The sequence below is a fragment of the Syngnathus leptorhynchus genome, chromosome 19 (assembly GCF_054491065.1).
Source record: "Syngnathus leptorhynchus isolate UIUO chromosome 19, UIUO_Slep, whole genome shotgun sequence".
Taxonomy (NCBI): domain Eukaryota; kingdom Metazoa; phylum Chordata; class Actinopteri; order Syngnathiformes; family Syngnathidae; genus Syngnathus; species Syngnathus leptorhynchus.
This window is the reverse complement of record NC_141213.1, coordinates 643329-657491: the sequence shown is the minus strand read 5'-3', so window position 1 is coordinate 657491 and position 14163 is coordinate 643329. Positions and strand designations below refer to the sequence as shown.

Genomic DNA, 14163 nt, shown 5'->3' with positions numbered 1-14163 from the left:
CATTTGAGGCTTTAAATAATTAAGCAGAGCTCTGGGCAAGGCACTGATTCACATGACTAATTCTCAATGCTTATTGGACCACAGTGAGCGGCTATCCAGCATCATCACTATCAGCAATGCACACGCAATACAGTCAACTTGTTCTGAAAGGTGAAGATTTGGCGTATTACACACCCACCTGATGTGCGCTTGAGATCTACGTAGGCCCGACAACTCCTCAAGCCATAATTGCGACACTAAATCTTCCTTTATGGTGCGGCAACCGCTGCGACTCGATGCTGAGACGGGAAATATATTTAATTAGCCTCCAGTGGGCTAAATGCGAAAAAAAGAAAGAAGAAAAAAAAAAAAACTTGCAGCGGTTGTCAATCTCTTATCGGCTACTTGAGGCGGCGCCGATGCGCAAAGGAGATGAAAAAGGCTGCTAAGCAAAGCCAACGGTAGACGCTTGGCGGTAATAAAAGACGGCGCGCCGTCTCGCCAGTGCCCAAAACACTTGCCAATGAAATAATGACACAAAAAAAGAAGTCAGTTGAGAAGAGGGAAAGTAGATAGATAGATATTTCTTTTGCATTATTATTGCCGCAAAAGTTTCTGCAAACTCGGCCTAGGCCATTTGACAGATTTGAGGCCGATGAATGGTGCTCGATTTTAGTCTCGGTTCCATTTTTAAACAATTTGATGAATAACGTACATTTAGTTTGTACTTTTTTTCCTTTTTTCTTTTTTTTTTTTTTCATGGCACCATGGATTGACCAAGGACGTCAATACAACAACTTCATTTGGGGTTTTTGTCTGCCTAGGCGCAAATCATAGAGTAGATTTAATTTCCTTGCCCTTGTTGGTTTTCGTCTTTGTCGAATAGAAAAACTCGTAAACTTCGTCTTTGCGGCGTATTTCTACAAGCTCCAGTGCAAAGAAGTCGTCTTGCACTCATGTTTAATCAACGCATCTTTTCTCTCGCCGCTAAGTCAACACGACGAGCATTCTTTAGCTCGCGTTTCCGAAAGTGAAGGGAAAAGCGAGAGAGGAAGAGCGAGAGGCCCGAGGAACACGTCTCAATTGCGCCGCCGTTCCTGCGTGGCGCCGGGAGCTTCCTCCGGCTGGAGAAAAGGGACACTTGCCATTTGCATTTAGATGAGCACGGTAATAGAAAAAGCACAGTGATGAATCTTGTGCCCGATACAGGCTAATGTGCTTGCATTGGGAAGAAAAGTGCAGAATTAAACACTCTGGAGTGAAACGGGATGACAGCGGATGACTGCGAGAGCAACACGTGTTGACCAACCTAAGAAAAACCCAAATAAACATATCAACGATTTCCAAATTTCTGGATTTTTACATGAGTGAAAGTTAGAATTGCGAGTGCGTGTTTCATTATTTACAAGGTTTTAATTTACGATGACACACACACTCCCGTACTCGCACGTAGAAGGGAAACCAAGTAGTTGTCATGGTAGCTCGTTGACGTCTGATTGAAATGGAATGTGACGCCTCGTCAGCGCGGTGGTTTGATTTTCTTCCGCCGCGAAACGAGGTTTGGGATGTATCATTTGGACCCGAGCACCCCCACCCCCCATCTCTAATTTATCGCCATCTGCTCAACCGGGCTGTAAATCCAGGCGCCGACTGACTCTCTCACCAGCGTTTTATCTGCTAACATTTAGCAACGTCTAATTAAGAGAAAACGTAGAAGCAGCGATGCAGCAGTAATGGCGGTCATAATAGTCGCCATCTACTGCGAGTGTGTGTGTGTGCGTGTTATTATTCAACGGAGCTAATGAGAGGATGACAACAGTCGTAACGGTTGACGTGATTAAAGAGACGATGCAACATCAACAGTTTGCTAATAAAGGTTTTCAAGGTCAAGGCAACGGTGTCGAATTGATCGAGTACGCTAACTGCAACACAGGAAGTTGACGGCGGTTCTCAAACATTTATTCGTGAAAACTGGGTCGATGCCATTTGACTTTTACACCGAGACTATTTTGAATTTTTGTGGCTTTAAACTTTGCATTTGGCATTGTTGCAAATGTCAGCCGCTATCTGCCAAGTTACAAGCGCTCCGCTTCCTTCTCGTCACTTTAATGACACGCAGCAACGGGGGGGGGGGGGGGGGGCACAAATTCCAGCCACGGGTATCTTTCCTTTGCTCAAACCTGAGCGGCGGGGTCACTGCCGCCTCAGGGGTTAGCGAGTCAAGCTGGCAAGCTTTTATTGAATGCACATTCACTCGGGCAGGATCGGTGGAGAACAGCGGGAGCCGGCCGGCACCTTCACCCATTATCAGTCCATTACATCGATGTCTCCGCGAGGGTCACAACCACATGCTGCTGCTGCTGCTGCTGCTGCTGCTGTGTATGTAACCCTGCTCGGGTATGAGAGCATGCGACTACTAGAGTGATGCAAATCAAAGATATTCACACAGCATGCACGATTTTAAAGAAGTGGAGAGCAGTGCAGTTGCGATCCGTTCAATATCCCTAGAGAGTGAAGAGCGGAAACAGCTGCCATATTTAGGTGGCATAAGGAAAAAGACATTTTCTAGAAACATGTTGTCAATTCCCCTTCAGATTTTTCCATTAACATGTTCATGAAGATTGAAATGACCGTATTTATTTGTGTTGCCCTCACACTGGATTGTTGATGGGTTTTAGACGCAATCGTGTTGAGACAGGAATAGAATGTTTGCGATAATAAACTCCATCTTTTTGAAAGAACATATTCTGTCTGCTAATTGGCAGGATTGCTACTGAAGTGTTGAACGCTCAGTGTGTTTCCCTGGTTGCCACAGCAAACCCGTCTATCCATTTTCTATCGCACTTATCCGAAGCGCATGGCAAGCTTTAGCCTAGTCCAGCAGAACTGGTCTCAAATCTGTTATTCGGGATCGCACCCTGCTTTTCTTGCCAGCTCACCCATGACCCTGAACGGCGTAAGCGCTAAGAAACGGATAATTGGATGCTGAGTCCGATTTAAATGGCGCGTTCATGATTGTGTTAGCACGTCGTGACGGCGGCGACGTCCTCCTAGCATAAACACTCTTGGCAGGCGACGCCGGCCGCCATGTGTCCATTAGAGTGTGTGTGTGTGTGTGTTGGCTCACTCTCATGATGAACCTTCTGAAAAGATGAAGATGTTCCAGGTCTTTCAAAGTTCTAGCTTCCACTTGACTAAGCTGGACCGTTTCCATTTATTCTGAGGAGTATCCTCTGTACAACAAACACATCCCACGCCACATGACTTGAAATAATCGTCTAAGACTTGGATGATGATGGCTCTCTCTTATATGATTCTGAATCAAGCTGCCTCACTGCCATGAAAGCACGAGCCTGTCTGGTGAACTAGAACTGAGATAACAAGGCGGCAGATCAGAAGGCACACCTCAGACACGTTCCAAACTCAGTCTGGTGGATAGATGAGGCTCAGAAGGAGGATTATAGTTGAGTCTGGCATCTTAAAGAAAGCACTTCCCACAACACCAAGATGACTCATGTTATGGTATTCACGTTTGTATTGTTTTCCGCCGCCCACCGGGCAACACGCACGAGACCATCGTTAGCGCCGCAACACGTCGGCCGTCAGTCGAAGCCAAGACGAGCGTGTTGTGCTAACGTTGCTACTTTTCATTAGCTCGCTTCTACCTTGGTGCTTCCCACCCACTCTTTCCCCTCCAGGCCTCACTGATATTAAAGTCTTCGGCGCTGCACCCACTGCATCTTTTGCTCTCTTGTCGTGCAGCAGCCAATATTGTTTGAAGCGTTTTTAGAAACGGCAAGTTTTCAAACACGACTTGACAAGAAAAACATCCAACCCCTAGAAACGCAAAATTGGATGTAGACACAAGCTTGATCAACTACACATTTTAAATGACCTTTTAAGTTCTGTGAACAATGGGTTTTGAATAAATGTCAAGTTCTTGGCGAGCGGTATGAAATGCAAAGTTCTGTGGCGTTTCCGAACAATCCACCTTATCCTCCAAGAATTGAAAGCGACGTGCGAGACCGACAACGATGATGCGTCGTCAGCGACGGGTCAGAACGCTCGACCGCCAGCCCGACACATGCTAATGAACTTAGCCCATCAAATAAGCACCGAGCTCTCTTGGGGCACTGGCGTTTTGCAGGGGTTGCCGGAACAGTCATTTTAAATTATGGCTGAACAAAATGAGGAGGGACCTGCGGGAGAGCCGCGTCTGACCCGAGTCAAGACCTCATCGGTAAAACTTTTGGTGCTCATTCCTGACTTTTTAGATAATGCAGTGTGAAGACAAATCGGTGGGGGCGAGTGGGTGAGCTAAGCTAAAAATCTGCTGCCGAAGTCCATGTTGCGGTCGGCATAATTAATCAAAGACAATCAAATCAACGAGGGCTCCGCTCATGAAATTACAGTCTCACTCTCTTGCGCTGCTAATTAGGAGATGAACAACAACAAAATCAGTTGAAGTTATAAGACCACGACATGCTCATGAAGCAGTCTTTTCCAGGGTCACAAACTACATGCAGCTCTGCTTACCATATGACTTTGACTTGAGTGTGTCTCACACGCTGCTCTCAAGCAGTTTACTTTATCTGGCGTGCGGAATGCGACTCATTAGGTCAGCGTGAAAAGGATGTGACAGGCGCCGTTGCAGTTCCGCCACAAAGGACACAAACATAGACGAGTGGCAGAGAGAGCAGATTAGGTATCGCACATTGGAAAGCCGATTATACCTTCTTAAGATTCTTCCTCTTTCACGGCTATTTCTATCTTTTGCTCATGTGGCGATGATATCGACTGGTCGTTGATCGTCACGTTGATACGTTTGACCAAAGGAATTGTTAATGTTTTCCTCAGACAGGATGCTAACACAAAGTACTAGAAATATCGATGTGTAATTCAAATTCATTTGTCTGCGAATAAAGTTTGCATGAGATTGAACGTCTTCTCTGAATGAAATCTAACTTCTGCATTTCAGGTGATGACGTTCTGAAGAGCGCCGATTCCCGAGCCTTCCCGTTGGCTGCCGCCGTCCCGACTCTGTCCTCGCCAAAGTGTTTTCACCGTGGCTCAGCTCTCGCCCCCGTGTCACTTCAACTTTGAGAGCTGACCCTCAAAGACCGCCAATGCTAGCAAGGAACTGCCTGCTGCTGTTCCTTTGGTATCACCTCCAGGAAGGCTCGGCCTCGCCGCCACCCACCATAGGGCCGCCCTCCTCGCCACCGAGACCCGGCAGGATGGCGGGGAGGGTGCGCACCAGGAGCTCGCTGGGCTCCGTCAGAAATGGCCCGGCAGGTTTCCAACGAGTTAAGAGGGGCTGGGTGTGGAACCAGTTCTTTGTGCTGGAGGAGTACATGGGCTCTGACCCGCAGTACGTGGGCAAGGTAAGACATTTGGCTTGCAATATTATGCCATGTTGTTTCATTTGTGGCTATCATATCACACCCAAAACAGATCAGGATTTATTGATCCGACTGCTTGGTCTTAAAATCGCTCAGTTGCTTCACATTTCAGTACATCCATCCTTCCCTGTCCTCTTTAAATATGGTGTTGAAGAACTGGAGATACCCTAACCTTGATCCCATCAAGCAAAGAAGTGGAACGCTAATGGCGAACCGTCATAAGGCACTCATGTGGACTTCACTTTTGCTTGACGATCACCGTCTGTTCTATGAAAAGCAAGCCGAGGCGAGAGTGGGCCTTAACGACGTTGATGGTGGTGCAAGCTAAAAGGATAAAAGCCCCAGAGATGAAACCCGACGAGGGTGAGGGCAGGGTGACGGTGACACCATCTTAGATGCAGTTATCAAGTTGACTTGAAAGGGCAGAAAAGATCACAGACCTACTTTCAAAAGAACATAAATGAACCCAAGTGGACCACCGGCTGGGCCGCCAGCATTAAAGGAGCTATTAGAAGGTATTCTGAGTCCAGGCTGAAAAGTCTTATTTCCACTCAACAAACTCGACAGTGTGTCTTCGTGTGTGTGTGTGTGTGTGTTTGTGTGTGGGAAAGCAGGAGCAAACGAAGAAACAATTAGCAAGCTAATTGGCATCATCGTTTCTAGCTGCCTGCTAATTTGATTGAGACAAAGCAGCACATTTTCTCTCACCAATGAGCTTTCTAACGATTACGTACTTAAGCCGCGGTAATGGTGTCGCGGGGGCTCGTCGTCCTTCCCTGCTGTTGTTTGCTTAGCATTCTTAGCATTTAGCATTTATAGATTTTCGCATCAACGATGGAAATTGACCTCTGCAGCTACACAACGGATTCACACTGAGTTTTTACACTGACTATATTTCAAAGGCGGAATCCCGAGCCAGGTCTTGAATTGCGATGTATTGTGCCTTTATGCTGATGCATGGCCATGATGCATGTTTAATGGGATGGACTGATCTGGTCTCCACCCTCTGCTGCTGTTGTTATTGCACCGGTTTGTTTTTATCTCGTCAGCCATTAAGACGCATAAGTATAGCATCTCCGCTGTGTGTGTTTGTGTGTGAGGGATATTGACCATGTCAGCCCGCTGAGCACCTGGCACGCGCTTCAGCAGCACTCGCAGTCTCCTCGGTCGTCTCGTATTAATTTACAATTTACGTACCTTTGGGCTGCTCCATAAAAGTCGACGATTTGCGTCGCGGCGTGGACGTGCGGCCGAGTTAAATCCCATTTTGTCCCCCGTATCACTGCCATTATTTTCTGCTTGGTCAGTGCGCGCGCACACACACAGGCATGTATTATAAATATTGATTTACTTGAGGTAGAACTTCAACTGTAAAAGGCTCTTTTGAGTAGTGCAGTTTCTCATTCGTCTCCAGCTGGAACTGTGAAACCATGACGTCATTATCATTTGTATTGAGCGCTATTTCGCCGTGCTGCCCAGAACAGGAAATCACTCTCATTCAAACCCGTTCAGAAATAACTTTTGGCCTTTGAGGTGGGAAAACGTTGCAATTTTCACAGGAGCGACAAAGTGGCAGATGACATGGTAGAATTGAGTAACATTGTGTCGACGCGATGCTACCAGTGGATACTTCCGTGCCCTTTGCCCCTGCGTGGAGTGTACGGATAATAAGAGAAGCCGCCAAATGCCGTTTGTTCGCCTTTGAATGGGCGAGCGTGAGCAAAGCCGCCGCTCTCCTCGTGAATGTATTTAGACTCAAGTGGCATCAAGCCAAGTGGCGTTTTCATCTTAATTTAGCACACTAATAATTACTAATATGTTTGCAACGAGAACAGCAGCCACTAAATGTGAAGGCAAACAAGCGGCAGCTGCTGCTAATTGTCCTCGCCGCTCACCAAGGTGCAAATAAGGGTGCGCTGCCGCCGCTGTGGTTCTTATTAAAGTCATCAAGCATGTTTTACATGAGGCCTCATCTTGCCGCATTCAGAGGTTTCGCCGTCATATAAATTCTTGGGAAATGTTATGGAAAATTGGCTTTTAAAGGTTTGTGCATAGACTGAGCTTTGCTTCAAAAAGGGAAGGAATGCGAGTAGTTAGAGCTTGCCTCAAAAATAGTTTAGAATTGCTTATTGAATGTTTAAATCATGGGGTTTCAACTGGTTTTGGTCAAGAGACCACCATTATAATCAAGAAGCAACTCGGGGACCGCTGCTTTGGCGTAATCTTTTATTTTGCATCAAAGGAGGTTAGTCCTATACAGGCTATTTGCATCTGTATGTCTATTTGGGGAATCTCAGGTACATTTGACATCATTTTGATGGGTAAATGATTCACAAAAAATAGCTAGAAAATAAATCAAGTCTAAATAATAAATACATTTTATTTTTAAAAATGTTACAATTATTTTTAAGATAATCGAGGACAAAAATGTTCTGCATTTTTTTTTTTTCCCCGATGAATCAATTTGTGCACGTCCTGGGGTGCACGTCCTCCACATCATTGCACATTAGCGGTTCAAGCGGTGAGCACGTCAGGGGGGTTAATCTGCCAATTAGCTCACGCACAACGCCGTTGATGTGCGAGCTAACGTCGGCCGTCAGCAGTCCGAGCGCTTCGGCTGAGTGGGCGCAGCCATTAGTCCCTCGCATTTTCTCCTGATTGATTGGAACAGGAGTCATGTCGGCTTGGATTGTAACATTCATTTGATTCATTTGGGGTTAGTCACGCTGTATTTCCCAGTAGTAGTTAAAATATTGAGGAAATATTAAAAGAAAACTTGAAGTTTTACTGTGTAGATGTGGATTTCTGAAGAGCACCTGTGGATGTGACCTTTTGAGGAGAAGTGACCAGGAACATCTGGAATAGCAGCTGTGCACAGCAAGGAGGAGACCTAGAAAAAGAGAGGCAGGGATGTGTTTACGTTGAAAAATTGAGATGGAATTGGGTTAAAAATAACCTCAGCAGGGAAATTAAAAGAACCAAGGTACATCCCAATTTCAGGACTTTGGATACAATTTTGGATTATTCTGAAATTTCTGCACAAATGCCCTTGTAAATGTCCAAAACGTTCACTGCGGTGTGATGAGCAAGTGACGCGCCAACGCTTCTGACGCTGGAAGACAAAAGGTCTCGCATTTACATAAAAGTCAATCAAAGACTTACAACAAAAGGGCAGCGCTGCATCGTTTTCCGCTGGCCAAGGAGTGACCATTCCCGCCTCGCCTGAGATTTATTCGGAATCTAAACTTCCTCAGAAGAGTCATAAAGGAGGACGTGGAGCACCTTTTCCACCATGCCCCATTAAATGTGCTTTCGTTTCAACGCTTTGGAATTTTGTTGTAAAACACTCCTAGAGCTGAGGCGTCCCCTCGGACAAAATCGTGTTTACAGTGGGCGGATGACAGAAGCTGCATTCCGCAAAGCCCTTAAGTAAGACTCTCAGTAATTAATCGTAAACAGGCCAGCAGACTGCCGCCGGAGCGTTCGTCGCTGACCTCCAGCCTGGTGAGGACACCACAAGTCTGATAATCATCTGGTTTATCTGTGAGTGGCATCCGGCTCAAGGCGTGGCTAATGTGATGACACCACTTCTCAGCCGTCTTTAAGGAAGATGGGTTCTTCTGCAGGAAATGTGGCTACAACCTATGGACAAGTCACCTTTTCAAACTGGATAGTGTTTGTTAACCCTTAGCTGTTGTAGCGGAAATAGGACACCCACGCTTCTGTACTGAAGATTTTGAAAATCATTTTCTGAAAAAAAAAAAAATACCTAGGCCTATATTGGTGAAGGATAGCCATGGTTTTGATTGCATTGATGCCCATAATGGAGTTTGCCAATAACAGTCTCAAGTTGATGATGAATGCGGCTGGATGGAAAGCTCAAACCAAAGCTAATGATGACCATTTGTCTGTTCTGGCAAAAAAAAAGTACACTGTATGTTTTTCCTGCTTCATCTACTTTTCTCTTCAAACATCCAGCCTCATATTTCCATGGAGATATGATCGCCATTAGTATCACTTACATGTGCGTCCATCTTGTCTGCACGGTGACATTCACGTTTCACATCGGAGTAGAAAAAAAAAAAACAAAGGCCCACCCTGCTTAACCAACTGTGATATGAGAAAAGGTATCGGCCCGATCAATATCTCTTACTAACGTTGTATGAGACAGACATAAGACTACTACAGCCGTTTGGATGCTTGACCTCTGTCGCCATATTGTCAGCAAACGCTTTAACCTTACACAAATAGCAAGCATTGCATTGAGCCCATTTTAAGAATTAAAACCCAGTGCTAAAAAAAACAAGCTAGCCAATGGCTGGTTGCATTACCAGACAAATTGGAAAGAGATCCAACCATTCCTTCTCTTATTTTTTTGGTCACTTGTCCGGTCACTCAAGTCAAGTCCCAAGTCATCCCAAGTCCAACTGCAGTCTTAAGTCCTTTAGTGTTGGTCAAGACACAAGTCAGCACTGACTCAGTTGCACAACTTTGCTTGGCACTGAGCTAACACAGTCTTGGCTATATGCCTTATCTGTCAATCAGTTCAATTTTATGGCCTCACTTACGAGTAGATATCATGCACACGTTTCATTCCAGACTTGGTTTGGACTTGGTTTGCTGCAGCGTGTTGCTCAAAGCCAGGCCGCGCAGGCGTAACGCAGCCACAGATAGCATGGTGTCATTCCCCGAGAAATGGCCCGCCCTCTGATATCGATCAGCTTTAATAACCACACTGCACCGTTTCTGATGCCTGAGCTTTCTTGCCGCCTCATAGTTGCGCACTCGCGCGTGGCTGCTTCGTCGCAGCTAGCTAGCGTCGAGAGATAAACAAGCGTATCGGGTATAGCTTTATCTCAATCGATTTAATTCACGCAAGTTAATTGGATCTACGGCCCGATACAGTATAACATGATGTATTACAGTGTACGGATGACAAGGTTATTTGCATACAAACAGTACCAATTTTGTCTTCAATGCACGTATATTTATGGAATGCCATTGGCAAGATTTGAGCTGCGAACCTCCAAAGTGTCAACCATAAAGGCAAATCGTCTGTCCGTATGCCGCTCGCTCGGAACACGACGTACGCAAAGAACCTCGAGCAGTCAGCACACGCTGTCTCACAAAGAGATTATTACCTAAACACATAGCAGCTTGTTGTGGCAAATTCCCGCTTCGCAAAACAACACAAATCGAATGGATTCCGTGTTTTCCCTGATCACATTTCTTAAGATGAACATTTGATTCCACAGAGTTGAAACGTAGGGCCCTTTCAAACCTCGTGAAAGGAAAGCTGATTGGTCAAGCTTCCCAAGCGCTTTCCTTCGAGGTGCGCCGTATAATCCCAGTTGCAGAAATCCAATTACTGCATTTTCGACAAGGCCTGCTCACGTTCTGCACCCAAATCAGTCAAATTAATCAATATGCAACCTTTGTGCATCGCAGATGAGAGGCGCCGCTCGGTGCACATCATCCCAGTGTAGCCCAGCACACTACGATCGGGAACTCCATTAATATGGATATCACGCTTCGAATTCATATTGCTGGAGCATGGAAAGTACTATGAACATATTTTGCATGCAAGTGATGGCAGAAAAGTTTTTCCATACAAGATGTGTATTGTGGAAAATGTACGTATTAATGGCGGGCATACACATTTCTGACTATTTCGGAAATTACATTCGGAAGCAAAGCATTCTGAATGAACAGGAGAGCTCATTTACATAATCCCACCCCATTCCGGGTGCGTTTACTGATGTGTCCGCTGCATGCGCCACATGCGCAGATCCACACATGTTGGCGGTGGTTTTGTTGTTGTTGACGTATTTCTTTTCAGACGACATGTCCTCATGTCCTAATACCACCGCCCCTATCGTCATGGTTACAAAAGCCCGTTGGCACCTGAGAACAGTGGGCGGGTGAATGGCAGATCAGCTCCCTCCAAAGCGTAATATGAAGACAAGCTTTACAGGTGGAATGTTGAATCACGCAAAGATTATCCCAAAAATAGGATCAAATAAAGATCGTGTTTTGACAAGTCGTAGTTTTTATTTGTTTGTGCAATGCAAACCTGCAACTTAGCTCATGGCACTGAATCAGGATTGCGAATGGTGAAATAAAAAACATGAAGCGCGTGCCATCTCATTCATTTTCTTCACACAAAATGGTAACGCTTGTCGTGAACGAGAAGGTGGGAAATGCCATTCATTTAAACAATGAAAATCTAGTCTATCAAATAATTCGTTAATTGGTACACAGCAGAGAAACATAATTGAAGACAAATAAAATAAACAAAAATGGTTTTATTTTCATAATGCAGGGGGGGGGGGCAAAAGTCGGTGTTGGCTACAATTTGTGCCGCTTAGGCAAATCAACAGAACACTGTGCGTGTTTGTGTCCGTGCGTATGGCCTTCATTCAGAGGATGGCTTTGTTTCTCACGTTTGCCACGTCAAAACTCAGTTGCTGGTCCACTCCCGACGCGTCAACAGCAGTTTTTCTCAATTACGGAAAATGATTGGGAAAAAAAAACATATCACCTCTTGAGATTTCACATTTTTTGTTTCATGCTCATGATCGGCATGCTGACACCGTTGGCTGCTTATGTTTGTGTACAACCTGTTATTATTTATAAACGCTCATTAACAGTCACAACGCTGTCCACAAAGTCTTGCCAGTGTGATATTTATCTTTACTTTTTATGGGGTTTTTTCACTCTTGTGTCCTCTCCCGTCAAATTGCACAAGACTGAGCAGATGTTGCACTTTTTCTTGGTTTGATTGTAAACTCACTGGGAGAACGTAAATTAGCACACCGGAGTTTGCAACAGTCCGTCTGTGGGATTTGCAACGCGCCGCGGGCAAAGTGCTTTCATGTAACTATTAGCATCTGCGGCGGCCGAGTCCAAGCCAAGAAACACCAAACAATAAGTGGGGATGCTAAATGAAGCGACAACAGCTTGGCAAATTTGTAAACTCCCTCGCGGGTACGTCTCCACAATCTGCTCAGTGCCCTGCAACCAACGATGTGTTTTATTCAAAACATACAAACCTGTTCGCGCACGTTTTCAAGAGAGCACCCGGAAGCAAAGACACTAAAACTCGATGGCCAAATGGGGACGGCAAACTTTAATATGAGGCAGCAAAATCAACTAGCGTCGTTAGCGGGGTGTTCGTTACTGAAGTCCTTCCCGTTAGCGACAAAACATTCTTTGCACCAACCTGTGAATAGAATCAGGTCTTAATCTCAACAGTCAACGTGTATTATTTAGGAGCGATTCATCCTCATTAGTCAACGGAACATTGTGACAGCGCAATCATTTGTCTTTTCTCTCGACGGCTCGTGTCTAGCTTTGAGTTTCTCTTTGCTGTCCCAGACCAGTGGCATCCGCTGACAGTTCTTCCCCGCCCCGAGTTCTCACCACATCACGATCTGTGTCAGTGTTTGCGCTCAGCCAGCCTTCTCGTCTTTTTTTGTCTCACAGCTTCACACGGACCTGGATCAGGGCGACAGCGTGGTTAAGTACACGCTCTCGGGCGAAGGTGCCGGCTCCATTTTTACCATCGACCAAACCACGGGGGACATTCACGCCTTACGGAGTCTGGACCGTGAGGAGAAGCCTTACTACACGCTACGGGCACAGGCCGTCGACCTCAACAGCAACAGGCCGCTGGAGCCCGAGTCCGAGTTTGTGATCAAGGTGCAAGACATCAACGACAACGAACCCAAGTTCTTGGAGGGACCGTATCGGGCCACGGTTCCCGAGATGTCACCCGTGGGTAAGGCTGCACACAGCACCAAAGCACATGCTTTGTTTTATGGCCTGCTTGCAGTGTCTTGACACTAAACTAAAGAAGAAGCAATGAGGCTCCGAGGTCACAAAGTTACAAATATTTTCCGCAAAAGCTTTCAAGGCAGATTTCGAGGTGACAGCAACGGCAGGGTTTTCAATGTTGTCTCATACATTTCAAGTTGTAGCTTTCAAAGGATCAGAATGTGTCATGTTTGCCTAGCCTACCCGATGCAGAGACTCGACTAAACACGAAACGAGGAGACAGAATTGTTGTGCGAGAAAAAGTGACGAGCGTGCGCAATTAGTGCGACATCAGTGAGTTGCCTCGTGTTGATGAGTTATAAATACGACGTACTTGTTGATAGCTTTCAGAATGAACACGCAGGTTATTTCCCTCTCTTTGTTCAGAGTTTAGTGAGTCCAATTTAAGCAGAGCCGCCGTTCACCTTCACGGCTGATGTGGAATCCCGTTTGTAATTGTACAAGTGAAATCGTCCCCAAGGTCGCCGAAGTCCCCGGGGAGGGTGAGATCGCAGGGAGGCGACTCTGAATAAATCATTTTCTTGTTTTGAAGGAAAACATAACCTGGAAAAGATTCAAAATGGCCCAGAGAAGTCCGGTTTCTACTTGTTAACTTCTGCTGAGTCAGTCCGTACCAACTCAGAACTGTCGTATTTCTTTCTGAGTACCGCCGTCCCGAGGGGCCGTCGATTCTTTGACAAGGATCACGCCGACAAAGTCAATGCATGCTAAACATAACGCATCTGCGGAGTCAGCAGAAAAGTTGAGTGGATTTATGATGTCGCTGGAGTTCCCCGTAGCGATAACAAGACAGACACTAATGTACACTTACAAAGATGGATGTCATAGAGATGGGACGATCTGGAAAAGACACTCGAAACGGGTTTCAAACCAGGGCAAAGCTTTCAGATAAAGGTAACAACGGGGAGTTGGCCCAGAAAGTGGCAGGTGAGCTCCAAGCGGCGTG

At 45.8% G+C, this 14163-nt stretch overlaps 1 protein-coding gene across 2 annotated transcripts in view; it reads left to right on the top strand.

Moving 5' to 3' along the window:
- The window catches only part of LOC147041436 (cadherin-12-like), a 56847-nt gene that overhangs the window by 15833 nt on the left and 26851 nt on the right, over window positions 1-14163 (top strand). For both annotated transcript variants that reach the window (XM_085939421.1, XM_085939420.1), the window contains exons 2-3: window positions 4958-5363; window positions 12867-13161. In XM_085939421.1, coding sequence (XP_085795547.1) covers window positions 5106-5363; window positions 12867-13161 — 553 coding nt within the window. In that variant the 5' untranslated portion in view covers window positions 4958-5105. The remainder of the gene's footprint in view (window positions 1-4957; window positions 5364-12866; window positions 13162-14163) is intronic.